At 37.5% G+C, this 27,927-nt stretch overlaps 3 protein-coding genes across 3 annotated transcripts; 1 reads left to right on the plus strand and 2 right to left on the minus strand.

The window, feature by feature from the left end:
• Window positions 1–12,577: 12,577 nt before the first annotated feature.
• Window positions 12,578–13,334, minus strand: LOC126587310 (uncharacterized). Its single transcript, XM_050252348.1, has 2 exons — window positions 12,919–13,334; window positions 12,578–12,799 (listed from the first exon to the last, which is right to left on the minus strand). The coding sequence occupies exons 1-2, from the start codon at window positions 13,240–13,242 to the stop codon at window positions 12,782–12,784; spliced, it is 342 nt and encodes a 113-aa protein (XP_050108305.1). The 5' UTR covers window positions 13,243–13,334; the 3' UTR covers window positions 12,578–12,781.
• A 1,430-nt stretch (window positions 13,335–14,764) lies between these two features.
• Window positions 14,765–18,459, plus strand: LOC126587309 (ras-related protein RIC2-like). Its single transcript, XM_050252347.1, has 2 exons — window positions 14,765–15,215; window positions 17,705–18,459. The coding sequence occupies exons 1-2, from the start codon at window positions 14,995–14,997 to the stop codon at window positions 18,135–18,137; spliced, it is 654 nt and encodes a 217-aa protein (XP_050108304.1). The 5' UTR covers window positions 14,765–14,994; the 3' UTR covers window positions 18,138–18,459.
• Window positions 18,460–23,471: 5,012 nt separating this feature from the next.
• LOC126584772 (probable WRKY transcription factor 65) lies at window positions 23,472–25,265 on the minus strand. The gene is made up of 3 exons (XM_050249111.1): window positions 24,906–25,265; window positions 24,643–24,777; window positions 23,472–24,346 (listed from the first exon to the last, which is right to left on the minus strand). The coding sequence occupies exons 1-3, from the start codon at window positions 25,073–25,075 to the stop codon at window positions 23,863–23,865; spliced, it is 789 nt and encodes a 262-aa protein (XP_050105068.1). The 5' UTR covers window positions 25,076–25,265; the 3' UTR covers window positions 23,472–23,862.
• Between the last annotated feature and the right edge of the window lie 2,662 nt (window positions 25,266–27,927).

Genomic DNA, 27,927 nt, shown 5'->3' on the forward strand with positions numbered 1-27,927 from the left:
ATCGGTTACGGTGGTTTGGACATGTGCAAAGAAGGCCTACTGACGTTCCGATTAGAAGATGCGACTATGGGACAGAGGTTCAGGGCCGAAGGGGTAGAGGAAGACCTAGGAAAACTTTGGAAGAGACTCTAAGAAAAGACTTAGAGTACTTGGATCTAACGAAGGACATGACACAGGATCGAGCACAATGGCGTTCTAAGATTCATATAGCCGATCCCACTCAGTGACTTGGATTTTCCAAGTCTCCAACCGAGAAATTTTCCTCACTCGGGAAATTAAGGGAACACTACCCCAACCTACATGCTCCACTCAGAAAGCTTCAACATACAAGCTTTAACAAAAGAAAATTCAAAGAACTTAGCGAAAAAGGCTTTGGTGTATTTAACACAATACGTTGAAATGAAGGAAAGCTTATTTATTGATATCCCCGATAAGCTACAAATATGTACATATACATGAGTCAAAATAAGCACACAAGAGGGAGCCTTCACAAAGGTTGCTTAGGAGAAGTCTCAGCAGTCGGTAGAGCCCCAGAAAGAGAAGGCACCGGAGGGGGATCATTTGGAGCCTCAGTACTGGACAGAACCCTAGAAGGAGGAGGCATCAGAGGTTGATCATTTGGAGCTTCATTACGCAGTACAGCCCCAGAAGACGAAGGCAATAAATGCCTTTGGAACAAACCCACAAATCTCTGATGATCAAGTAAAACCTGACCATCAGTTTCCTTCATCTGGTCAAGCTTCCTCTTCATGTTTGTAGCATAGTCATGTGCGAGCCGGTGCAACTGTTTATTCTCATGCTTGAGCCCTCTAATCTCCTGTTTGAGACTCATCACTTCAGCCGCCAATGATTCAACTTGGCGGGTTCGAGCAAATAGGCGTTGGGCCATATTAGACACAGAACCTGCACACTGAACACTGAGAGCCAGCGAATCCTTAACAGCTAACTCATCAGACCGTTTGGAAAGTAGTCTGTTATCTTTGGGAGTGAGAAGGTTCCTGGCCACCACCGCAGCGGTCATATCATTCTTCATCACGGAATCCCCAACGGTAAGAGGACCAGTAGGGGAGACGAAGGATGGGCGCCATATGTTGTCTGGAGAAGGCGGGGCTGCCTCTTCAACAAGGTTCAAGTCAAAACGACGGTCGGAGGGGCCAGACATTTTCAAAGGTGTTGAAGAGAGAAGAGGTCGGACAAATCAAGATCTTAGAAGTGCAAGAATGAAGCTTCTACTGGTGGAGATTCAAGTGTGCTTTGGAACTTAATGCCAGCCCCTATAAAAATCTGCACTCGACGAAGCTTCAGAAATCGAAGAGGCGCCTGCTCAGAAATCGAAGAGGCGTTTGCTTTCTCAAAAGCTGGGCTGCTTAGAGATCACGAGGGTTGATCTCAGAAATCGAAGAGGCGTTTGCTTTCTCAAAAGTTGGGCTGCTCAAAGACCACGAAGGCCGATCTCAAAAATCGAAGAGGCGCTCGCTTTCTCAAAAGCTGGGCTCCCCAGAGACCACGAGGGCCGATCTCAGAAATCGAAGAGGCACTTACTTTTCCAGCCTTTTCCAGCCTTGTCAGCACCTGTCACACGCACACTCAGTTTTGCAGAAATTATGGGCATTCTGTCAAAGACTTCTGGGGAAGTAGAAAACACATGAATCTTACTGTTCAATCACCCACTTCCCACACGCAACAATAGCTCATGGGTACCACAGATAACTTTGCCAAAGTTCTCTGCCAAAGTTGAGCACGTGAAGCTTGCAGCTCCCACTACATCGCTCTGACCAAGAAGGGTAAAAGAATAGCAAAGAAACAGCACTAACAAAGTTTAGACCCATAAATTTTGAAGGTCTAACTACCATATTATTACCCACAAGGGTAAAGGAACAGTACAACTGCTGGATAATTGGAAAGTCCCTGTGTGTCAACCTCTGTGCTTCGTGGCAAGGTAGACTAGCAAACATGCCCAACCTTTACTCACATTCGAGAAAACACTCCCAATAAGATTGCTTGCTCCAAAATCGAAGAGGCACCGTCCTCCGAATCTCGAGAGCCAGACTCCCAACATGACTACTTTCTTAAAAATCGAAGAGAGGGTAAAGGAACAGTACCATTGCTGGATAATTGGAAAGTCCCTGTGTGTCAACCTCTGTGCTTCGTGGCAAGGTAGACTAGCAAACATGCCCAACCTTTACTCACATTCGAGAAAACACTCCCAACAAGATTGCTTGCTCCAAAATCGAAGAGGCACCGCCCTCCGAATCTCGAGAGCCAGACTCCCAACATGATTACTTTCTCAAAAATCGAAGAGACACTGCTCCCCGAATCTCGAGAGCCAGACCCCCAGCATGATTGCTTTCTCAAAAATCGATGAGGCATCGTTCTCCGAATCAATCGAAGAGGCGCTCGCTTTCTCAAGAGCTGGGCTGCTCAGAGACCACGAGGGCCGATCTCAGAAATCGAAGAGGCACCTACTTTTCTAGCCTTGTCAGCACCTGTCACACGCACACTCAGCTTTGCAGAAATTATGGGCATTCTGTCGAAGACTTCTGGTGAAGTAGAAAGCACATGAATCTTACTGTTCAATCACCCACTTCCCACACGCAACAATAGCTCATGGGTACCACAAATAACTTTGCCAAAGTTCTCTGCCAAAGTTGAGCACGTGAAGCTTGCAACTCCCACTACATCGCTCTGACCAAGAAAAGTAAAAGAATAGCAAAGAAACAGCACTAACAAAAGTTTAGACACATAAATTTTGAAGGTCTAGCTACCATATTATTACCCACAACTGTAAAGGAACAGTACCACTGCTGGATAATTGGAAAGTCCCTGTGTGTCAACCTCTGTGCTTCGTGGCAAGGTAGACTAGCAAACATGCCCAACCTTTACTCACATTCGAGAAAACACTCCCAATAAGATTGCTTGCTCCAAAATCGAAGAGGCACCGTCCTCCGAATCTCGAGAGCCAGACTCCCAACATGACTACTTTCTCAAAATCGAAGAGAGGGTAAAGGAACAATACCATTGCTGGATAATTGGAAAGTCCCTGTGTGTCAACCTTTGTGCTTCGTGGCAAGGTAGACTAGCAAACATGCCCAACCTTTACTCACATTCGAGACAACACTCCCAACAAGATTGCTTGCTCCAAAATCGAAGAGGCACCGCCCTCCGAATCTCGAGAGCCAGACTCCCAACATGATTACTTCCTCAAAAATCGAAGAGACACTGCTCTCCGAATCTCGAGAGTCATACCCCCAGCATGATTGCTTTCTCAAAAATCGAAGAGGCATCATTCTCCGAATCTCGAGACCCAGATACCACAGACCACTTTTTCAAAGTGCTCTGACAGAGTTAAAACATGTGAAACTGGCAGCTCCCACTACCGTGCTATGACCAAGCAGGGTAAAGGAATAGCATTACTACTTGTTGTTAGGGAGACTCCTATATATGTCGACCTCCATCCCCAACGGACAGGCAGACCTGCAAAAATGCTCAACCCTTCATCATATCTGAGAGGGCACTCCCAACGAAGCCTTTCGAAATATTCAGCTTTCTTTCCCCCCGATAATACCTCTGCAAACAAGCTATACTAGAGCAAGAATATCTCATATCATCAGGGTTAAAAGCAAGAGTATCCCATATCATGCTTTTTCCCTGTCTTTTCTTTTGGCCTTGTTTTTACCTGCAAGACAAGGAGAAAGAGAGCAATCAGTCAGCACTTGGAATCAAGCTTCCAGCCAGGAACTGACTGCCTGGAACCCCTTACCTGATTACTTACCTGGCATTGCTCTCGAGTACTCATCTTCAACATCTTATGTTTCCAGGGAAGATTCCGCATCTGCTTGAGGAACAGATAGGGCAAGTGCGAAGGATACAAGGAAGCATGTGGAGACAAGCGTAACAGCACACGTGCCGATACATTCATTAGTTTGTCAAAAGCAAAAGTATCCCATATCAGCAGGGTGGAACGTACTCTAGATTTGATGGACTTGTTTTGACCCTCAAATTCTTCAGTCGGCCTTATACTCTGGAGGAAACCAGAAAACCCTCCAGCTCAGTTCAAGAATAAGCCTGTGGAAAGTTACTTCTTCAAAAGCAAAAGTATCTCATATCATCTCGTCTCATTTTTCTTCTCTTTATCCTTCATGCTGCTGCAAGATGGGGAGAAGGTGAACAATCAGTCGGAGCTCTGATTGCTTACCTTGTCTGTCACCTCTTTCAGCAGACCCCCTAGCTCGGCGACTTGGGGGACTCCTACTACATGGTTTGTATCGCGCTTGACCAAGCCTGAAACTACAAGTAAGCTTCAAGTGAAATTGATACATTACCTTGTGCATCTCCACCAGTTAAAGATACCACCCCTGGATGGAGGAAGAGTACTTCCAGAGAAGATGCCACATCTACCTATGAGACAGATAAGGCAAGTCAAGACGACACCACACTCCGATACTTAGAAGTTTCGTGATTACGAGATCATTCTCCCACAATATTTCCTAATGTCATTTGTACTAAATCATTCACTTGTACTCACTAAATGAGAGCTTGAACCTATGTACTTGTGTAAACCCTTCACAATTAATGAGAACTCTTCTATTCCGTGGACGTAGCCAATCTGGGTGAACCACGTACATCTTGTGTTTGCTTTCCTATCTCTATCCATTTATATACTTATCCACACTAATGACCGGAGCAATCTAGCGAAGATCACAAAAAGCGATCGTTTTCGCTACCTAGGATCTATCTTGCAAGAGAACGGAGAATTAGATGGAGATCTCAACCATAGAATACGAGCTGGATGGAAAGAGTGCATCCGGCGTGTTGTGTGACCGTCGTAGGCCACTGAAGCTCAAGGGAAAATTTTATAGGACGGCAATAAGGCTAGCGATGTTGTATGGCACAGAATGTTGGGTGGTGAAGCATCAACATGTACACAAAATGGGTGTAGCGGAGATGAGGATGCTTCGTGGGATGTGTGGGCACACGAGAAATGATAAGATTGGGAATGAGGATATCCGAGGTAAAGTAGGAGTAGCCGAAATTGTAGGAAATATGAGAGAAAATCGGCTCCGGTGATTTTGAACATGTGCAAAGAAGGCCGACTGACGCTCCGGTTCGAAGATGTGACTACGGGACAGAGGTTCAGGGCCGAAGGGGTAGAGGAAGACCTAGGACAACTTTGGAAGAGACTCTAAGAAAAGACTTAGAGTACTTGGATCTAACGGAGGACATGACACAAAACCGAGCGCAATGGCGTTCTAGGATTCATATAGCCGACCCCACTTAGTGGGAAAAGGCTTTGTTGTTGTTGTTGTTGTTGTTGTTGTGTATGTTAGGTGTAGGGTGCAGGGCTTAAGTATACAAATTGGTTGATTATAAAAATAATGAAATCTTGTTTTATGTCAATCGTCGGGGGAATGGCTTGAATATACAATTGGGCGTCGGGGAAAGTGTCTGTTTAATAAAGTGGAAACTGAGACTTTAATTACAAAAATTGGGGTTAAGGGATGAACGGGAGTTAACTCATATTCTAAGGTATTCGGAGCCAAGTGGTATAAACATGGTATGAGACTTGCAGGCTTGGGTGTCTTAGGTATGTGTTGACGGGATTAGAAGGGAGTGAGTACATTCATGCATCTCATTGCATACATTTTATGTATTTGCAAGAGCTACTCATTTCAATTTAGTTGGTACTTTTGTTATGAATTAATTTTGTATACTACTATTTTATTTCCGCTGCGTAGTCAATAAATTATATGTAGTAAACTCAAGCTTTTATTCCGAAAGATTTGTTATATAGTGTAATCATTGTAATTTAATTTTATTTTCCATCATATCTTGGTTGTAGAATTTATTTTTATTGCTAAGATATGACTCACACCCTAACTCGTGAATAGTCTTTATTTGCAGGTTGGAGCATGAAAATTTTCTCACAGCCAGTACAAGGACTAACCACATGTACAAGTCCCCTTTTAACAGCTATGACTCGATGTGGCACGTTTAGTTGTACGTTTTGCACTCTGAAGTCCCTTAGTCATTTTGGATAGCAATTTGCTACTTAAAAGTAAAGAAAAAGTTAAGTTAACCAGTCTAACAACCATATATTGACGGATCTATAACGTGACAAACATGAGAAATAGTACAACAATTTGTCATATATCATTTGTCAAATGGTATTTGCAATTTTTGCTCTCTCTCAATTTCTTTTATGAAGGAAATTCAATTGATCTCAGCAAATGCAAATGGAATATTATTAAATGGCATTCATATCTTATGAGTCACACCATTCTACTAGCTAGACCAAATCATAGAAGTGTTCCCATCAATTAATAAATGTCACGAAGAAAATGCTTATTTAAATATGTAAAAATAAGGATTTCGACAAAAAAAAAAAAAAAAACGTGAAAATAAGGGTACACACACACATATATTATTTTCTTTTCATGTGCTGAAACTTTATGATGTATGGTCAGACAATAAACTTTGTTGGCCGAAGCAGATAAATCTTGTCTAATGAAGATACCTGAGCAGCTGACATGGGTGAATGATTTAAGGATTGTTTTGTTGACATTGTGCCCTACATGCACTTAATTTCTTCTTCCTTGGGCGGCTGCGTCATTCAATGCCGACAATGCTGGAAATTTAGCACCATACTTCTGTGACTTCTCCATCTCTTGCATTTTTGGCTTATGTTTTTCTGCGTAGTGAGTGTATACGCGGTATTATGCGGATTTGTTTTATGCATAGTAATGGTAGCTAGCATTAAGTCAAAATATTGACATGGTTTTGTCTGTTATGGGCATGCATGCTCAAATTGGCCATGGGAGGCCTCCTTATGTTTCTGATTTTAATTTATTTTATGATATTCTTATGGGGTTTTTTTTCCATTCGATGTCGATACGTATTTTTGAGATTAGGGTTTAGGCAATTGATATTATTGTGTACCAGGAACTGTGAATGGATGCGGAATTGTACTACTACAAATAGTACTACATCTTTGATATCGATTGCTTGTTAAATCTTGTGAATGTGTAATGAGCGAAAGTATTCATGTATTAAAAACCTATTTGGAGAGGTAATTATTTATTATTAAATCCAAATTATGATAATATTTACTTGCGAAACCCAAATTTGCTATAATTTTTGTTTATTGAGAATCATGCATGCCATAAAAAATAATTGCTCCATGTGTATGTGTCGAAATTAGGTGATGATACTTGGCATATGTTTATATTTTCAATCTGTTTAAATAAAAATATATAAAACTAAAACCCATGAAAATTAACAAAGGAAAAGGGTCCTACAAAACCAAATAAATGGTTCATGGGATATGATATACAAATTATTTGGGAGCAAAAAGAAGTAAGACCCACAAGGGTTTGTCACAAGAAAATGTATTAACATCTTGAATATCCTTCTCTTGAGAGTTGAAGTTTGGATGAATATATTTTAATTAAACTGATGATCCATCTAATGGTGGATAATTTGAGAGTTGTTTGCTGACTTTCGATCTATACAAAAAAAAAAAAAAAAAACACAACTTGAGGCTGAATTACGCAAGAGGTCAATTACCCATGCAAATGCAACGTGTTCAACGCTTAGCTTGTACTGTCTTCTTCAGCGATTCTCTTTGTTCAGGATTTGAGGAACCGCCAGACCTCATTACTGGTTTTCTTCTTAAAGAGTGTATTGAATAGTTTAGCTATTGTTTTAATCTTTTGTTGCATTGCTTCCGTGTATTGACTTGTTCTTCAAAGCAATGAAATTCTCTACCGTTTCAATTAAAAAAAAAAAAAATAGATGGAGAATATAATAGACAAATGCTAAAAGGTCAAACAAAGAAAAATTATTAAGAAATAACATAGTTATTACTCTTCTATGATCTTAACACGTCTACTAAATATAATGCTAAAGAATTTTCACGATTCTGTTTAGTCATGTAGCCTCCTAGGTCTTAACTAATTAAGTCAAACTTTGTTAATAATGTTACACTAATAAGAGTCTAAATTGCAAAAGACTGTAGTCCACGTCTCGCACATATCATTGACCTTAGGCTGCTAACAAAAGATAGGACATTGCGATGGAATTATTAGATTCTTTACTCTTTGAATTATTATTTGTGTATTATATTAAACATAAACAATTTGATTAGGTGGTTATGGTTGCATAATAACACAACAAACTTGATAGCTACCCCAATATGTTATAATAATATTCCATGGCATCTGCATTCTGCAGCAGTCCCACACAACCGCGTACCAGCAACAACTGCTAACAAAATTATTTTCTAGCTATGAGATTTACGCCAAAATCTAAAGAGATAATTAACTAAATCCAAAAGATTTGATTCTAAACAAATAAGTTCAAATATTTGTACATTAATCTCACCTCCAACCGCGGTTACAACAGTGGCGATGCCCACCTACGCGTAGTTGGTGGTTGGTGGAAGAAGTTGGACGCACTCTAAAGTCACTCCATGGATACTCTTCAATCCTTCCTGAGTCCTCCACCAAGATAACAAATGGGAATTTTTGTAGTTTTGTTTTGAATTATAGCATTAAAAACTCGTTCATGCTGAAAATCGAGGCTACATTGAAGTACATTTAATCATGGAAATTGATTCTCTTAGAAAATTAAATATGTTTTAGAAAAATTTGTATGTCTTTGATAGAAATTTAACTGAATTGCAATTTCATCAGTTTGAGTCTTTGAAACTCTCTTTAAAGTGAGCTTATCAAAATGCTCATTTTCGACTAATTACTTTTGAATTAGACATCTAATTGATCTCATTCCAGATTTGTAGATATTTGATTACTATTTTTAAAGTGAGACCACATATGGTTTGATTTTTATGAGTAAGGAAGCAGGCATGGGAAGTAAAAAATTGTAATACAATATATATGGTTATGCACATTAAACTGTGTGATAACTGGGCCTTGAAGACTGGGTCATTGATTTGAAGTGGGCTGGCTTTACATGACAAAAGGGTTTCAGACTGGCACAAACAATAGTTTGCTAATAAGGTTTATGTTTTTCTCAGACTCAGTGTGGTTCACTGTGGTTAGAGAATAACGTGCAACTGATTAAGTCTATTCCAACTTGCATTAGTAAGGTGCATTGTTAAACAAGAAATCAAGTTTTATATGGTAAAACAGAAGGCTAATCATAAGGTTTATAGACCTTATTTTATATAAACATAACAAAAAAAGAATTAATTTTTATATGGTAAAACAAAAGACTAATTATAAGGTTTAGTGTTTTTTTTTTAAATTTTTAAAAATGGTTCTTGACTTCAAAGAACTTCCAACCCATGGCCAATGGAATTGTCAAAATCCACTTACCAATGCACTATGTTATTGTAAAACTAGCAACCAATACATATATATATTAGTAAAATTTCAGGATAAGTCTGGGCCTAATCTGGCCTCCATGTGGCTCTGCCACTGAGTAATAGTACTTCAAAGAATACTTCCGGAATTGGGTTCTTGGAGATAATCGTAGATGGCATCTTCCCTTCTGAATGTTATGATTTACATTATGTATACATGGCTGATTTCAAAAGAGAAGGTTGTTCAAATTTGCGTTGTTGCTTTAGAAAGCCCTGTTGGAATATGATTATGATAACATGGTTTTCACAATATGTGTAATTATATGTGAAGGTACACCATAACATTGGTGTACTAATATACATATGATTGTAGTTGCATATGGGCTTGATAGAAATTGGGTATTCACATGATCGGAAACGGATGTCGTTAGACTACCGATCACAATATGGTGTAAATGATATGAACAGTTGTATTCCAACTATAACTTCTCCTGAATAACACAACTTCTCCAAAAATGTTACTTCCATCTCTATATATTTGTCAAATCCCTTTCTGTCAAATTCAATTCAATTTCCATACTCACTCTCTGTTCATATCCTTCACACCATATTGTGATCGATAGTCTAACAACATCCGTTTCCGATCCTATGAATACCCAATTTCTATCAAGCCCGTATGCAACCGCAAGACATTCCCCCTTAAAGTGCTGTTTCTACACTGTGTTTTACCATTCATCAACTTATGCAGATTATGACATAGTTATAACTCCTTTGCAGGTTAAGAGTGTTGCACCATTTAGCCAGTCATTTACATGGATCCCGAAAGCCCGCCTCCCGAGAAGGACTACGATGTTTAGTTTAAAACTTTGGAAGATGGAATTACAGGAAAGGAAATCTTGGAACAAGAACTGTACCGGTGTATTGCTGCATGCGTTCTGTTATCAACCTTAACTCTGTAAAAAAAAAAAAGGTCGTACCCAGTGCACAAGGCTCCCGCTTTATGCAGGGTTTGGGAGAGGTGAATGTCGGCTAGCCTTACCCCCATTTTATGGAGAGGCTGCTCTCAAGTCTCGAACCCGAGACCTACCGCTCATGGGCGAAGGCACTTGCCATCGCACCAAGTGCGACCTCTTGTGGGCATCAAGTGAGATGCAAGAAAATCATTTATAAATACATCTTGTGGGCATCAATTGTTTTAAGAAAGACAATCTTCACATTTCTGAAAAAATATAAAAATGAAATTCTACCTACCTGGTTGGATTGAAGATCTAAAGTTCCTAGATGAGAAAGTGTGCTCATATCAACCTGAACTCTGTAAGTGAAAAAAATGGAGCTTGATATGCTAACAATTTTGATCTGTAGATATTAAAATAAATTACATCCAGCTATTAAATTCCGTCATATATATTATACATAGATGCACGCTAGAATTTTCGTTTTCGATATAGCATTTCCTTGGGACTGCTGCGGCGCCCATTTAATTTGAGGCCACCACGTGTCTCTCTCATTGCATGTGTATGTAAATACTCATAGCAGCAGATGAAGGGCAGACGACTCTTTAGGAACATCAAAGCAATCAAAGATTATAGCGTTCTGTGGGAAAAATTTACTTCAAAATTTGCTGTAACTGTGGAATTATAGCCTTTGATCACGAGGTCCAAATCTCCTTATATATCAGGAGGTTTGAACCTTTTTTGCAACATCAGTTTACTTTCTACACATGAGTAGCTTATACAATGTTTTCTAATGATATTCAATGAGATTATAAGTATTTAGAAAAATGGATACTTTTTTAATTCTCTCGTAAAACCCTAATGTCTCGACTCTCTAGACCATCCTAAATTGAGGAGAACGAGGAGATGTGAAAATATTCAGTAATTCAGTTAGCTGGTCAAGTCACTCTCACAAAGGGTGGGTCTTTGTATATCGGAAGTAATGCTTATGCATAGTGGGGGCTTATTTCGTTGTGAGTGTACCTCAACATCCAGTTAATTAGGCTGCCATATCTAAATTTTTTTCCAAAGTGAGACCTCGTGTACAATAACTTACCTATAATTGGAAATCTTGAATGCATTGTGACAGTATCTCAACCAATCAAACATTGCTACATGAGAAAGTTAAAACACATTGCAATATTTAATTAGTTTGTAATATTATCACAACCGTGTCCTAATTTATAGGTAAGCTATTCACCTCAGGTATGAACGGGGGTGGCCGCATAGTTTGAAAAGCAATCTTTCTCTGTACAATGTAAGATTTGATGAAGGCTCTTCAGTCTTCCCTTTTAAGTTTCCTGACCTTGTCATGTTAAAAGTAGACATCTCTTTGTACAACTGGAAAAGTTCAAAGCTTATATAAAACAGAGCTTCTGCAGCAAATTTAGATGTCTGTGACTGTCAAGCATTGCTGCCACATGGAAAATAAAGCCTTGGGCGCTGCATCACCACATTATATACATGCTGACATGATCTGGAGGAAGTTATTCCCTTTGCTATTGAATGCAAAAACTGCAATTTGAGGACCCTACAAGTTTGTCTGAATGAGCTGTGATTTTGGGATATGTTTCATGACCTCACTAATCACAGCAATTCACTCAATTGACTGATTTGTTGGTACATAAGGATTCCTTTAAATAGGGACATTACAATACATTGATAGGATAAATATTTAATGCTAAAGATTATGGCCATTTAACACTACGGTTTAGTGGTATTCCTCTTCACTTGCAAGTGAAAGATCTTAGATTCGATTCTTGTCAAAAGCAAATTTGAACCACATTGTTGCTAGCCCATTGTGAGGCTAAACCCACCATCTTCCGTTAATATAGATAATATCGTTTGCTAAAAAAAAATTTATAAAAGATTATAGTTTCTAAACATCTAATTAGAAGGGACAAGGATTCTCTCCTTTTTTTTTCCCTCCCCCTTCCTTCCTTCTGTTTGAAGGCTCATGATTTCATCTTGTATGGAGAGAGAAGAAAAAAATTACTGTGAAAGGAGGAGAGGGAGGAAAGGAAAAAAAGGAGGGGAGATAATCCCCATCCAACCTTTCACTCTTCCAAGTCCGAATACAAATAAATGAGCAATAGTTTTCCATTCCTAGGTACATTAACATTTTCATGACATCTATGCATATGAAATCACTGGCTAATTGAGTACTGCAATTGAACAACTAAGCATATATATGCAAATTACAGAACTTCCCAATTTTATAAACGAAATTAAAGACCAAAAAGAAAGTAAAATGAAACGCAAAGAATAAAAAGGGTCGATGCCAAATTATTTATTTTCTCTAAATACTTTTTTCCTTTTTTCGGCTGTAAAAATAGGAACATTTACATGATAAAATAAAAGAGAAGTAAAAATGAGGTTCTCTAGCTATTTCTTTTTTCTTGTTTGATTTGAATTGGTTTCTTGACCTGCAATCCTCATAAATGGAGTTCTGATGGCTTCACAATATCCTTCAATAACACCAGCATCCCTACAAAAAATCAGACAAATAAATACATATAAAACCAAGTGTGAAACAATATAAGCGCAATAAAAAAGCACAGAGGTAAGCCAATCACACAAACGAAACAAGAAGCTTAAGCAACTCACCCCAAAACAAGCTTTATCGTGTCTTGCAGGAGGAGCTTCCGTTAGGGTTGAAAGTCTGGCAAGCATTTCTTGTTCAGTGAATATTTTACCTTGAGAGCTCACGAACACGGTCCGCCGGACTGGAGGAGACCACAGTCCACTCTGCTCGTAATCAAAGTCGAACTCCGCGGCATCAAAGAACTTCTGAAGAAGTCGATCGGAAGTGGATTTTGGGACCAACTGCACAGTTGGAGAAGTGGGAGGAGGACAAGTGTCAGGCAACCCAGGTGAAGAATAAGAAGAAGAAGAAGGAGAAGAGAGCTCAGACTCTGTCCCAGAAGGCATTTGGACGAAATGGAATCCAGAATAATGGAGCTGAAAAGATAAGGGAAAGCAAAACTTGACAAAACTAATGTATGTGTATAAGGGGGAGGTCAGAGGTGTGATAAGGACGTGTATGGCTGTATGCAATCATAGGGGGACGTCGTGGCTGCTATATATAATACATGATTTTTATGTTATTCAATATCTGGCAGCGCACTCTTTGTTTTTCAAGCTAAAGAGTCTGGAACTTTGAAAAGGTTTACTTTGGAGAGATGCTAGACTAGAGGAGTCACATATTAAACGAGGTCTATAAAAATTGGTTCTATAGAGGTGCTTATACATGTAGGGTTCGTTTGGAAATAATTATGTAGGAAGCTATTGTAGAACGTATGACGGGGGTAGAGTGGATCGAACAATAGCTTGACAGATGTCAAAATCAAAGTATTCATGATTTACAGATTCGTTTTGGAGTTTCGATGTGAACCCATATATAATATACTATTTAGAGAGAACTGTGTGATTACGAGTCAAATAATTTTGAGCTTTCTCATATTTTTTCGTTGATTGTCACGCTGCGTAAGAAACGCTGATACTCATAAACTCTTTTAAGTCAAATAGTGTTAAAAGTGTTTTTTACTATAAAAAACGTTCTTAGGTATTGTAGAGCATATTCAAACCTGCCTATTAATACCACATCAATCAACCTAAATTTGAATCCGTGCAAATGGACATGGTGGCACACATAAATCATTTGTGGGTCTACTTCATGGAACGCCCAATTAATTTCTCAACGCTTGTATAATTCATGGTTGGTGTGAAAGGTTTGTCTTGTTGGTGAGAAAAGATCCTAAATTGTATTGTTGGTGCAATATTAACCACATTGTCTTGACTTTTAGGGTTTTGAAAGACAGAAGAATGTAATTTGGTCATATATAGATTACGATACTGGTTAGTATATTTTTACCGTGCATTAGTTACACCGATGTGCTTTTACTATGCATCTGATTTCAAATTTCTCTCTCATATTTAGATCGAGCTCAGATCACAACGTTATAAAATAGATTAATTTCATTTATTGGATCATAACGTTTACCAATTAGAATTTTAACCAACAACAAAGAAAAACGTTTAGAAAATTATAAAAAATAAAAATAAAAAATAAAAAATAAAAAACTCTTGTCCAGTAGGGTTTCCATTTTAAATAAAATAAATACATTCATAATATCTCACTCCACTCCAATCTGCTACATTCCATCCTGCATTCTTGCTGCACCAGATTATTATCTTTCATTAAGATTTAATGACCCCACCTTTTCATAACCTTATTCCTAATCATTTTTGAAAGCCCAATTAGCCCCAAAGATCAGAAGAAATTAGAAGACTCAAAACTAGATTTAATTATCATTAAAAATGAATTTGAACTATATTATTATTACTATCGTTTATTTAAAAAAAAACAAAGCATTTCAAAATATCAAAAACAGCCTCACGCTAGACTTCTCAACTGTAAACCGCATTAATCGAGCAAGGACGTAAACGTCATTTCAAGTTCCACATTCCTTTGAAGACAGCAGTCTTGCACCGGTCTGACACGCCTCTGAAAAGCCGAAAGATCGAAGGGAAAGGAAGCAAAATCCACCGAAACAAACATAAAAAACAAAGATCTCAGAGAGCGAAAGCAAATCAGCGGGAGAGATCCGAAGGACAAGATCGCCACCTTCTTCTTAGAAGCGAAAGAAACTTCAAACTTTTTTCTTTGGGGTCACAGTAGTAATGGCTGGGTACAGAGCTGAGGACGACTACGACTACCTTTTCAAGGTGGTGCTGATCGGCGACTCCGGCGTTGGCAAGTCCAACTTGCTGTCGAGGTTCACCAGGAACGAGTTCAGCCTCGAGTCTAAGTCCACCATCGGCGTCGAGTTCGCCACCCGCAGCTTGGATGTCGACGGCAAAGTCATCAAGGCTCAGATTTGGGACACTGCCGGCCAAGAAAGGTTGGTTGGCTTTCTTGCTTCTCTTTTCTGTGATCTGGGTTTTTCTTATTTTCTGGAGTTTCTGTGTGGGATTGAAGCTTTTGGTTGATGATTATAAGATATGAAATGGGTCTGGGTTTCTTGGGGTTTTGGTGATGAAAAATTTACGCTTTTGTGCAATTTGGTTGGTGCCTGGATTTGGTGGTTTAATTGGGTTTGTTATAGTAGATCTGAAAATGCTTGAGTCTAGTCAAAGAATATATGCTCAGAATTTTCTGGGTTTCTTTTTGTTTTCGTAGCAATCCAAGTTATAACAGATCAATCATTGACTCATTGTGCAAATGAAATTTCTGCATTAACATTGTATTGTTGTTGTGCATATTCTGCCTTTCTTCTGCAATTTATTTAACTTTTATATATGACTTATTAGATAGAAATGAAATGAAATGTGCAGGCTGTGTTTATAGGTCTCTGTAATTTATGCTTTCCGGTTGGTGTGAAAAGGGTAATTGGAAATTCGTGGTTGCTTGTTGCTATGTGTAACGTCAATAATCCATCAGATAGAATGCTTAATTAGTTGATTGGCATTACTATTTGAAAAAAAGGTACTTAATCTCAGTGGGTTGCTGCTGATTGTACAGTGATGAAATTCTATTTGTTAGATATCATTACATAGTGAAGCTTTGTTAATGGCCTGTTTCGGCTTGAAAATACGTGGTACTAGTCAAACCAACCTTATCAGTTTCAAAGTCAATACTTTCTGGAGATTCCAGGTACTGTGTTGGTAGATATTGGTGGAGATCGTTCATTAAATCCGCTTTCAAGTTTTCATCTGGGCCTTAAATTCAATATGGTGTCTCCCCCCTGAGTATTCTTACAGCTTATGGATGAGGCTACTGTCTTTTGTTAGAATAAGGGAAAATTGTTTAACCTTAGTAGGACATGATTGTTTTATCTGCGCTACTGTAGAATTATCAAGGAAATTGTATTTCTTATTGCTGATCCATGTACATACTGAGATTGAGAAATTGAACTGCTTTTTTTAAAGTGCGGAGTTTGAACTTTGACACGGTTTCAATAGAAATTGGTGAGTTAAATGTGACATTTAGGTAATGTAATTAAGTTAAGTTTTAATATTATGCTTTCTTGAATGATTTACCTATGATTGAGCATGAAATGCATGTGATTTACCTATGATTCAAAATGTGTCTTTATATTCTAATGACTTTCTATGAGCAAGATAGCAACTTTTTGCATTTGGAGAAGTAAAGCCTTTCTAATTTATTACCATTCAAACAAGTACTACCTTCGGAAATCCAAATTCACTATTGTCATCTGTGTTTCAACTTGATTCACATGCCTTTTCACTTTGAACAGGGTATTCTGCATAACTGTTTATTGTGCCACTGGCATGCTTTCTCTTCTATTAACAGTTCAGATTCAAATTTGTGCATATTTAATAATGGATAATAGTTTGAGCACCAAAGAAACAGCTGATGAGGATTATCTACTTCCCTTTATTGTTTTGGCGAAGTTGTATGAGTTGGGAGACATGTCGATTAGCCTGGAATTCAAATCCCATTTTGTTTTCTAGAATGAGAGGGGTGCGGTGTCTACCAAAACAAATCTTCTAAAGTATATGTTGAGTGCTTCATGTTATGTCAACATAGTTGTCCCTGGACTAACCCTTCTCTTGTAAAAAACAGTAAAAACGAAGCCATCCTCTTAGCAACAGTGAGATTTTTTATTAACACCAAATAAAAGATTGATTGAACTATTTTCTTTGAATCCCATGTTAGATGTCGACACAGGAGTAAGGGTAGACTAAATAGTCCATCCTACCCTCCATATCCAACTACAATTAAACTTTTTAAACCATGGAGGATGTGTGATAACAACTCTCCTCACTATGTTATTCGACATGCACAAATTTTCTTCTCAAACATATTGCAAAGCCACCATATGACTTCAGGTCCATATCTGACACTAAGATACCCCAAGCCACCCACCTCAACCCACCCTGTCAATAACAACATTTGTTGTCTGTGTACTGAGACTGAAGGTACCTTTGTGTATAGAAAAATGGTGAATTTTTGGCTCTATAATGATGGGTTATGTATGGTTATATCATAATCTTATCAAATACTCGATGTATAATTTGAGAGCATTTCTTTTTTGTGATGATATTGACACTTGATCTGGACGACCTACATGTACTGTAATGTGGAACTTCAACATGCTCTCTTGATAGTTTATTTATAATTTGTTTCTTTCTAGTAATGCTGTACATGGGATTTTGAATATGCTATTGGTAGTTTGATGTCCTAATTGTGTTGGGGTTTCATATTGTTATTGTTATAATCACTACTAATTGTGTTAGTATTATATTGTTATTGTTGTAATAATTATTTAGTATTGTTAAATTGCTATAGTTTGGGACTTGATGTTAAAAGTTCTACTTTTTAGATTCCTTTCACAATCAGGCATGTGTTTACCTTTTGTATTTGTAGGTACCGGGCAATAACAAGTGCTTACTATCGAGGGGCTGTGGGTGCACTGCTTGTGTATGATGTCACTCGGAATTCAACTTTTGAAAGTGTGGAAAGGTGGTTAAAGGAGTTAAGAGACCACACTGATCCCAACATTGTCGTCATGCTTGTTGGTAACAAATCAGATCTTCGTCATCTTGTGGCAGTCTCAACTGAGGACGGAAAATCCTTTGCCGAGAGGGAGTCTCTCTACTTCATGGAAACTTCTGCACTCGAAGCGACCAACGTGGATAACGCATTTTCTGAAGTCCTCACTCAGATCTTTCGAGTCGTGAGCAGGAAAGCCATGGAGTCTGGCAATGAAGGAGCTGCTTCAGCTGTTCCTCAAGGGGAGAAAATCGATGTTGGTAAAGATGTTTCAGCTGTGAAGAAAGGTGGGTGTTGCTCAACCTAGAGTCCGAATCTGCACCGGATGTAGCTGGTTTGTGTTTGCCACATCTGTTTTTCCCTATACCGGGGTTGTGTAAAAAAAAATCTTGGAAATTCTGCCGGCTTTAGGAGATAGGAAGGCGGGGTTCGGTGTTTACTTCCATTGTCATTATCATTAATTACCCTAAGGCAGATATGTTTAGCTGATCAAGAGGAGCTTGTTTAGTAACAAGATATTACATGTTCTTACTTTTCATAGGTGTTGAATGGGGGGTTTACTTTCACCCGAATTTTTTCGGTATTCCGAGGTTATTCTTGAGACTAATTAATTGAAATTGTTTATTCAACTTCTCTCTCTAATCTGTCCTATATTCGCTTATGTTTCATGGCGGCTGTGCACAGTGATGAATGTACATTGGGACCAAGGTGGTCCAGAAGAGTTCAAAAATACACATGCTAAGGTCTTCTGAGGACCATTCAAAGTTTGGTATGAGTTTTTCTTGTGCCCACCAAGTGTTTTTGTAATATATGCTAGACATATTTCGCCAGCATTCAGAAGGTTCCGCTGAGAGTAAATTATCTCGATAGCACTTAAGAGATTGCTTTGGCATTTGCAGACATCTAATGAAATATATGCAACATAGTTCGGGTGACGACAACAAACCCATGGTGTTAGACAAAATGCCTCAGTGAGTAAACAAATTTTATTTTTTTTGCGCGCTTCACGCTCTGTTTCTACTAAAAAATTAGATCTTTAAACACTGAAACCAATTTTCGAATCTAAATTCCCCACTGACTGGCTGTAGTTCCCTCTCGAGACAGGCTGTAGTGCAGGTCGATTCCTAGAAAACAAAACAGTTGGTGAAGGTGGTGCATCATGCATGCAAACAATAAGGCATGTCGTTTTGGAATATCCTTCTTGCCAATTTTAAAAAGTTTAGTTTGGACGTCCTTTTTCAACGATCTGATCTGTCCGTAATCATTGGGGAAAGGATATCATTGCCAATATGAATTAAACAATTTCAAACACTTTCCTTGTCCACAGGCAACGCCGGAGTTCCAGTAACGTAGGCTGCTATCCACAAATTAGCCTACGACAACAGCACAAATTGCACAACATGTTCTATTATTCATTGAGGAAAGCTAAGGAAACTGCAAGCCGTTAGATCCGTGTGGACCCCGCAGTGAAAGCGCGAGAAGATGATACAATACCGAGTGTCTTAAGCCAATCACGCATTATTATGTGAGATAGTTAAAACACATGTAATGAGTGATTTGAAATCTTCGATATAGATAAGTTTTTCTGACTTGCATGTGCAGTTGTCTCTTAAGCAACTCGTATCTACTGTGGTACTGCTATATTTGATCACACATGCAAATCAAAATGAATGTGATTCATACAGAGTTATCCTTCTAGACTTTAGGCAGCAAGCAATGACCGATTCAGAATTTCGGGTTCGGAGAGGCCTCTCAAAAATGTAAAAAAACAATGCAACAATGCTGCAAACACGCTCACGAATCTATCTCTAAGCCATCATCTCATCTATCGTTTGGTCATCATCTCAGCTAGTACTTAATTTGCTACTTTAGATTTTTGGTCCGATTTTGATGTTTGTTTGCTTGGTGACGATGATGTTGAATTTTACGAATATGGGAATAGTCAAAACCTTCTTTGTCATCACATATTCACAATTATTGGAAATCAGAGGGATAACTCTAGTTTTTTCTATGTGAAAAAATGTCAAGTAAGCCCGGGACCATTATGGTCCCTTCATGGCTCTGCCCCTGACAACAGGAAAGTTATGGTCACTTATCGTTCAATCTTAATTCAACGGTAAGTGGTCATTTAATTTTCTTGCGTACTTTCTCCTTACTAATGGATTAAAAGAAAACGGTGGTGGCCATGATTTTCTTAAACCCTTGTAAGTCTAAGAAAATGAAACTCGTGATTCATATGTGATCGACACAGTTTATCATCATAATATTTTAGACCGTACCATAAAAAATATTTCTAACTTTACCGCTGCTACAAGTGTGACATATTTAAACTTCGATTCCAGCAATACCAGCGGAAGGTATTAAGCATGTTATATACAGAGACAAAACATGCAGGCTTTGCAGGTTATTAGGGTTTTAATAAAATGGTGAATCTTCGTGGCTAAGCTGTCATTTGCCTTAATTTGTGCATCTCTCTCTCTCTCTCTCTCTCTCTCTCTCTCCCTCTCCCTCTCTGTGCAATGCCTTAACGGATAAGGAAGACGTAGATCCGGTCCAACTTATCCCAAGGATGGTTTCATTTCATGACATGGGCAATGACTCTGCAATAATTTATATGACGTACTAAGCCATGGCTTGGTACTGAAGTGATTCTGAAAAAAGCTGGTATCAAAAAAAGCTAACAGCTTTTTTGTGTTTGGTAAACATTCAGCTTCAGTTTTTTTTCACAATTTTGGGTGAAAAAAAGCCAAAAACAGGAAGCTGCAAAACCCAGCTTTGAAAAACCGGCTTTTTTTCACATTTGTTTTGCATAAAAGTTTACTACACACTATAATACTGCTTTTTTTTTTCTTTTCAAAAGCACATTTACAAAAAATTTACCAAACATTCTGCTGCTTTATTTCACAGCTGCTTATTCTTACAGCACAACAGAAGCAGTTTTTTTTCAAAGTACAACAATACCAAACCAGCCGCTGTGCTGGTGTTGTAAATCAAATAGCAAAAACAAAAGCCAATTGCAAAGATGAGTGTTTTTTTAAACAATCATATTAATTTTTTAAATTCGACGAGACTAAGTAGGGTTTAAAATAATTAGGGTTATTCGTCCCAAAAAAAAATGGATAGGGTTTGAACTATACTGGTCCCCTTCTCTAGTCTTCATTAACAACTATTATATATATATATATATATATATATATATATATATATATTAACACTCTGCATTTAGGGTTTATAATAAACTGAGGTAAGCTGGTGAAGTTTAAATTATCTGGATTTAGAGTGTGACATGCAAGATATTTTAGTTGTGTTTCTTTTTCATAGGCTTAGGCTACCAAGTGATTGGTAACGAAGTCAAGATCCAGCTATACCATCATCAACTAAAAGTCAATGGTTTTGGGTTTCTTTAACTTTGGAAATGATGTGCCGAGAAAGACATTTTCATTCGACGTCTAATCGAAAGATGAGAATCTTAGTTTCTGAGTTCCTCACTTCTATGATTCGAGTTGTGTTCTACCCAGCCCAACTCGTTGGTCGCCCATCTAACAGATGCTAAGATTGGTTTGATCGAATTATTTTATGTTTTTAAATTAATCATATATATTGGAGGAAATCAATATTTAGCCAATTATTACGGCTACGTGTTATCTCTTTCATCCCACTAATTATTTAACAAGAAAGATAAACACATTACTGTATAATATATAGATGATGATTCTAAGACAAAAAATTATCCTAGTATCATGTCAATATATTACTATATATCATTCAAAAAATGAAAGAAATGTTTAAGAAAATGCAGTGTGATTGCTTCCGGGAAACAAAAGGTGAGAAAATATAATGTGCAAGATAAGATCGATGGAAATCAAAGAGCATAAAGAGGAAGCAAATGGCCATGTGATAATCAATGGTTGCTGGATTATTTTATTTGTCATAGTTTAGTTTAAAAAGAATAGAGCTGCCAACTATCCTAGTAGTTCTCTAATAATATAATTAACCTAGCCAACTCCAAGGGCTGGCTAACAGTCCGACTTTTGAATTGAGCCAAGTTTGATTTGGTTCAAGCTACATAGAAAGAATAAAGGGTTAATTACAAAAAAACTACCCAACTTTTTGAGGTGATTCCAAATTAATTAATCTTGATCTTTTAAAACACTACAAATAACTATATAGCATTTTAAAAATTAGACATTGGTAGGTTAAGGGGGACTTTACCAACATTAATGATGATGCTACTAGAACTAAACGATGAAGTGGACAAATACTAAAGCTAGTGTTCACCAATCAACGTTTTCAAAGTTCTAATCCTCCAAATTGAACCATATTAGTCAAGTTAAACCATAAATTACATGTCAATTTGGAGATTCAAATCTCCATAGATGACTTGAGAGTTAAAATCCGCTTAATATTTGTTCACATCATCACTAAACGCTAGTGAACCCAACAGATGTCCATTTTTCAAAACTTTAGGTGGTTAATTGGAATGTTTTAAAATGTTAGAACCAATTTGGAATCACCCTTAAAGATTGGGTAAATATTTAGATGACTTAACTCAAGAATAAGTAAAGAAATTATATTCAAGTGGAAGGTAGAAGATAGATTACTCGTGAAAAAACTAGTTAGCTTCAATCCCCACACAATGACATTAACACCTTATTAATTTCTTCAGTTCTACTAATTGAATCCTTGACACCAAACGAGACTCTCGTGAAAAATTATGAAGATATAATTTATTTTTTGTTCCTAATCACTTTGTCTAAGTTTTCTATATTTTAAGAAATTATGTCACAAACGTGTGATTTATAAATACTAGCCTTCATGCACGCGCTCACGCGTGTACATAAGACATTTTTTTAATTATGGCGTTCTACACGCGACTTGTAGGTTTTAAATATATTTATATGCGTAAATTGACAAATGGAAAGTCAAATATTTGAAGTAAATGAATAATCTTAGATCATGCTAGAAGAAACCTCTTATAAACCAATTAAAGCAGTTGAATCCACATAATAAAATAGGTCTCTATTGAATTTATATTAAGAATAGAGAAAATACTATTTAATAAACAACTGGTTGAATCACATTATTGATAACTCATTGTGAGGCTAAGTTCATTCCTCTTTGTGTAGATAATATTGTTTGTTAAAAAAAAAAAGCAATCATTTGACAACTAATTTAATCACATTATTATCCACGTGCGAAAGACTTTTTTATAATCGGCATTACACGCCTCTTTTTCAGATGTTTTGAACGTGTTTAAAAATAGAGAAAATAATATTTAATGAAAAACTGATTGAATCACATTATTGCTAGCCTATTGTGAGGTACTAATTATTTTAAAAAGAAATTGTACAAAAGAAATTAATTATTAAAAAACACTTTTAAAATGATGAAAATACCCCTCCACATTTGATGCATTATTTTGGATTGCTTTTGATGTTTTTTGTTTGAGGAGTATTTTTGTCCAATTATTTTTGGTGAAGTTTATAACACCAAAAAAATACTATTCATTGGGCCATCAACTTTATATGTAAAGATAAAATTAGCAATAATTGACTTGTGAGCCCCACTTATGAATATTCTATTCTATGCAAAAGTTGGAAACGGACGGCCAAAATATGCTAATTACACCAACATCATGACAGATCCAGATTAAAAATTGTGTTTATTCATTCACTAAGCTAAAATTAAGGCAAGGAAATATAATAAACTTTTTATTACTAAAAAAGAAAAACTAAAATCATAAAAATGTTAAATAAATTCGGTATCTTATGCGCGCACGATACTCGTTTGAACGTAGAGATTTTTTAAAGTGTTAGAATACGATCTGATTTATTAAGTGTTATAATATTAATGATTGAATATTTCAAAAAAATTTCAACCAGTTATATTATAACACTTGATTTGAAAACCGTTTTCTTAGCACACTGAAAAATTTCTTTCTTGACACAGACCTCATGTATTTACGGGGAGAGAGGTTGTGTGTAAAAAAACAATAAAAATTGGAGGGTTTTATAGGGAAGGAAGGACACGTGTCAACAGATCTGAGCTTGTGGTCCCACGCCGCGGTGTCGAAACACGAGCGAATACTCCGGCAGCTCGCCGAGATCGGCGAATAGAGACTCGTCCTCTTCTCCCATCGGGAACACCATTGCCGCCATGTCCCCGGAATCGGAGCCGCCGCTCTCGGCGAAGATAGGGCTCTCGAGCACCGTCGACGACGTCGTCTCCATGTCGGCGAACCAGACGTACTCGTCGTTTACGAGAAGCGACTCGTTGTTTAGATCCGCGAACCTCGGGTCTTGGTCTTGGTCTTGGTGGTCGGGTTGCTGGGCCTCCGGGGTGGGGCAGGGTTTGGTTCCGGCAGCGGGATTTGAAATGTTGCGGTTGCGAGAGGCGGGCCAAGGGTGGTTGTGTTCGGCGGAGTAGGTGATGACCAGCATGGTGGGGTCCACGCGGCTTCTTTCAACTTGTTTCCTCGCCGGGCATCCCTTTGAGCTACTGCACCTGTAATATCCTCTGCCCAATTTGGTAAATTAACCAAATCCCAACAAAAAAGACACATAATTAGTCACGGATCACCAGGTCTGTAAAAACCTGCCAAATTCTGCGATATTCTAAACTGCTCTGATATACGTACATTACAAGTGATTCTAATTTTGTGTACGGAGCCGGACACATGTGGTTAGGAAATGATTATTGGTATAGAAAGTGAAATTCACACTTAGATGTAAGAGGGCGAACACAGTCTCTCGGCCAAACTTGCTTAACTTAAATATGTAATTAAGAAGTTGATTGATTACTAGTAGAATTACCTGGGATAAGGGGAGCCCTTGATGGGTTTCTGGCCGTACTTTCTCCAAGCCCAAGAATCTGACGGCGGCGGAGTGTTGCTGTTCTCGTTTTTTATGGGTACCGACACCACTCGTTTCTGTATAGCTCGCCGAGCACTGTAACAATTGAATTCATGTAAATTAACGTGAGCTTAAAAATCCCATTACAAACATTGGTTTGGTGCATGGAATTGAATTGAAATCGGGTTTATCTTGTGAATTGAGAACAAGAGTAAATTACAAACCTTTTTTTGGGGGAGGAGGTGGAAGTGGTGATCTTGGAGTAGTCGCTGAAATTGGTGGACGGCGGGGGAGAGTCTGAGCTGTTTTCCGGCGTGGAGGAGGTGGTGTTGTCATTCTCCTCCTGGTCGCTCATAATCTGTTTGCTGTTGCTGCTGAAGAATGTGGGGTCCATTTTTGGAACTTTTGGAGCTCTGAATTTGATGATGATGCTTGCAGAGAAACAGAAAGCGGCTGCTCAGAGCAGAGATGGAGGGGAGAGAGAGAGAGAGAGAGGTTAGAGCGAGAGGGAGATGGAAGTTTGTGGTTTGATGAGGGGGGTTTAGAAGAAGAAACAAATGGAGGGAGGTGTAAGAGTAAAGGTGGGGTCTTGAAAAATTGGCCGTCACATTGACAAATGGGCGTTTGGATTATAATTAAATGTTTATGTTGAATTAAGGACGTGCAACCAAATGTTTGTTTTTTAATTTAAACCCCCCAATAATTGGATTTATGAATTATTATCCATCTCCATTTTCTCCTTTCTTTTTCTTACCCAAACTAATCACATTGCAAAACGAAAGAGACCTTTCTCTTTTTTTTCCAATTTCCAACCAAATCTTTGGGGACAGTTGAATGAGTTCTACCAATTTAAAGGAATTTCTGTTTGTTTCCTTTTTAAAGGTTGCGTACGTCTTTTGATCTAAATTTTTTACAATCCAAAAGATATTTACGTATATACGTTTAACAGTTAGTCAGAACAAACACAATATACTATGGTATTACAATTGGACTAGCCGCAACTAGGTATTCACAGGATGGTTTTTAATGATCTTGAGTACTCATGCTAAAGTTTGGAGCTCAGTTAATGCTTGGTATTTAGGTACATTGTTATATATGTTTGTCTATTGTTTTGTGAGTTTGCCAACACCCACTCCGTTGTGATTGGGTGTATTTTTGCTCACCATCTTCACGTGGTTGTAATATTCACCACCATATTTATTATTGTTGGATGAGTTTAAATTTTGAGATTTGTATCTATCCACTACACATATCTCAAAATTTAAACTCAAGAGACCAAAAAACACTTTTTCGTTTTCTCCCCTTCTTCGGCCCACACTGCCTTCCTTAATAAGCCCTCAAGCCTCCTTTGAGCTGCCTAATTAAAATGAGGAATTAGTAAAATATGCCATAAAGAAAATAGAGGAGCAGACGGACATCGGCACGTGCGTGGAGGCTAGGGCAAGTAAGTTCACATAAGGGCCTGAGCTCATATGTTGTACTCTATCATTGGCATGGGTGGCATCGATTCATTCGATTACATTTTACCTTTCAAAATCCATGTATGGTACCAAGGACCTCGAGAATACCTGCCGCAAGAATTCATAGGTTCTTTCACTTACTAGCACTAGTTTGTACCTTACCTTAGAAAGCAAGTAGCCGTGATAAAATAGTGTGGTGAGCAAAAATATTCCCTTTGTGATTATGATAAATAAACAAAGATATTAAGTATGTTCTTCCCGTTAAATTCAATGGAAACCCGGTTTTGTTTAGTTCACACTTCCTTTCCCTTTCCTCCCCAACCGATGATACGAATAGAATAGAGGCAAGTAACATTCAAAATATGATTATCTAAATAACATGATAATGTTATTTTATCGACTCATATTATATTAACCATGATGATCTCACCAAATTTGTTTGTCCTTTTTGTGTATCAAGGGTTCTTAGCTCTTAGACCATCTCCAACCCTTGGGCTAAAAGTCAAATTTTTTAGCCCGGAAAATTTAGCTTTTAGCCCAGAAACATTTTTTCTGCTCCAACCCTTCTATCCTAAAATTTTAGCTCGGAATTATTAAAGAATGAAATTAGCCAATTTTTTTCTTAAATCAATTTTTAAAAAAAAAATAAATATGTAGATTATTGTAAATTAATTTTATGAACATTTTAATCTAAAAAAATTTAAATTCCGATAAACATTTCGCATTTAGCCCAGGGGGAAAGCTGGGGGTATTTGGCCCAGAAATAGCATTTGGCATTTAGCCTAAAATTTTAGCATGGATTGAAGAGTGTTTGGGGGGGGGTAATTTGGCTTTTAGCCCAGGATTGGAGATGGTTTTAGCCCTATCTAATTCAAATCAATTTTCCATTAATTAATATAAGAAAAGTCAAATTACACCTATTGTAGCTAGGTTAACAAATACCTCAATGACATATATTAAACTTTATATTAAATTAAACTTCTTTTCTTTATAGTGTCAGACTAGTCTGTTAGGTAATGTGCTTGTTCCCTTACATCTGAGTTTGATTTTCAATCTTACAAATTATAGTAATTTTAAACATTAAAGAGAAAAACAAAACAAACATTAAACATGACAGAATGTTACGAACATACTAAAACTATTCATAACGAATTATAGCAATTTTTTGTTGGTGGTTTCATTGCCATAGATAATCCCAAAAGGTTGAAGATAATCATTTTTTTTATAATAAATTGCAGAAAAGTTAAAAATGAGTACATTTTTAGGGGCCATGGCTGAAGACAAGGCCAACTTCATGAGGAATGCTAAGGAATTATTTTAAAAGTAAGATTTTTTATGGATTTCCAGATATTTCACAATTTTACGTTAATTTTTATTTTAATATTATAAAATATTGTGTCAAAAATATGAGGTGACAGAAAATTAATAAGGAGTCGCCCTTTTGAAAGAATCTCAAATAACATTTGGATAATCTGAGGCATTTGGCGTGGTCCCAAAATTAAAATTTTTGGCGTGAGTCTAAAGTTGAGCCTCAGAATTTGACCAAGTCAGTTGCAGTGCCCAATTGGCCTATATGTTACATCAAATTTATCAAAAATCCCTAAATATATACAAGTCTCCTATGGGTGCCGTGAAGCAATGTATATGCATTTGGATACGACTTATATTATTCATTTGTACATTGTACAACTCTAAGATCTACTAACCCTAGTGGTTTTTTTTTAAATAAAAAAAAAATCAAATGGTGACTTTACTATGACAGTTCTCAATTCTAAGGTTGGAAACT

This window comes from Malus sylvestris, chromosome 10 (genome assembly GCF_916048215.2).
Source record: "Malus sylvestris chromosome 10, drMalSylv7.2, whole genome shotgun sequence".
Lineage (NCBI taxonomy): Eukaryota > Viridiplantae > Streptophyta > Magnoliopsida > Rosales > Rosaceae > Malus > Malus sylvestris.

What these genes read in the sequence shown, in the direction of transcription:
- LOC126587309 (XM_050252347.1), top strand. Translation starts at nt 14,995, where the DNA reads ATGGCTGGGTACAGAGCTGAGGACGACTACGACTACCTTTTCAAGGTG. An exon ending in GACACTGCCGGCCAAGAAAG is followed by an intron (nt 15,216 to 17,704) that starts GTTGGTTGGCTT and finishes TTGTATTTGTAG; the next exon opens with GTACCGGGCAATAACAAGTG.
- LOC126587310 (XM_050252348.1), bottom strand. Translation starts at nt 13,242, where the DNA reads ATGCCTTCTGGGACAGAGTCTGAGCTCTCTTCTCCTTCTTCTTCTTCT.
- LOC126584772 (XM_050249111.1), bottom strand. Translation starts at nt 25,075, where the DNA reads ATGGACCCCACATTCTTCAGCAGCAACAGCAAACAGATTATGAGCGAC. An exon ending in ACCTCCTCCCCCAAAAAAAG is followed by an intron (nt 24,778 to 24,905) that starts GTTTGTAATTTA and finishes CAATTGTTACAG; the next exon opens with TGCTCGGCGAGCTATACAGA. An exon ending in AAGGGCTCCCCTTATCCCAG is followed by an intron (nt 24,347 to 24,642) that starts GTAATTCTACTA and finishes CAAATTGGGCAG; the next exon opens with AGGATATTACAGGTGCAGTA.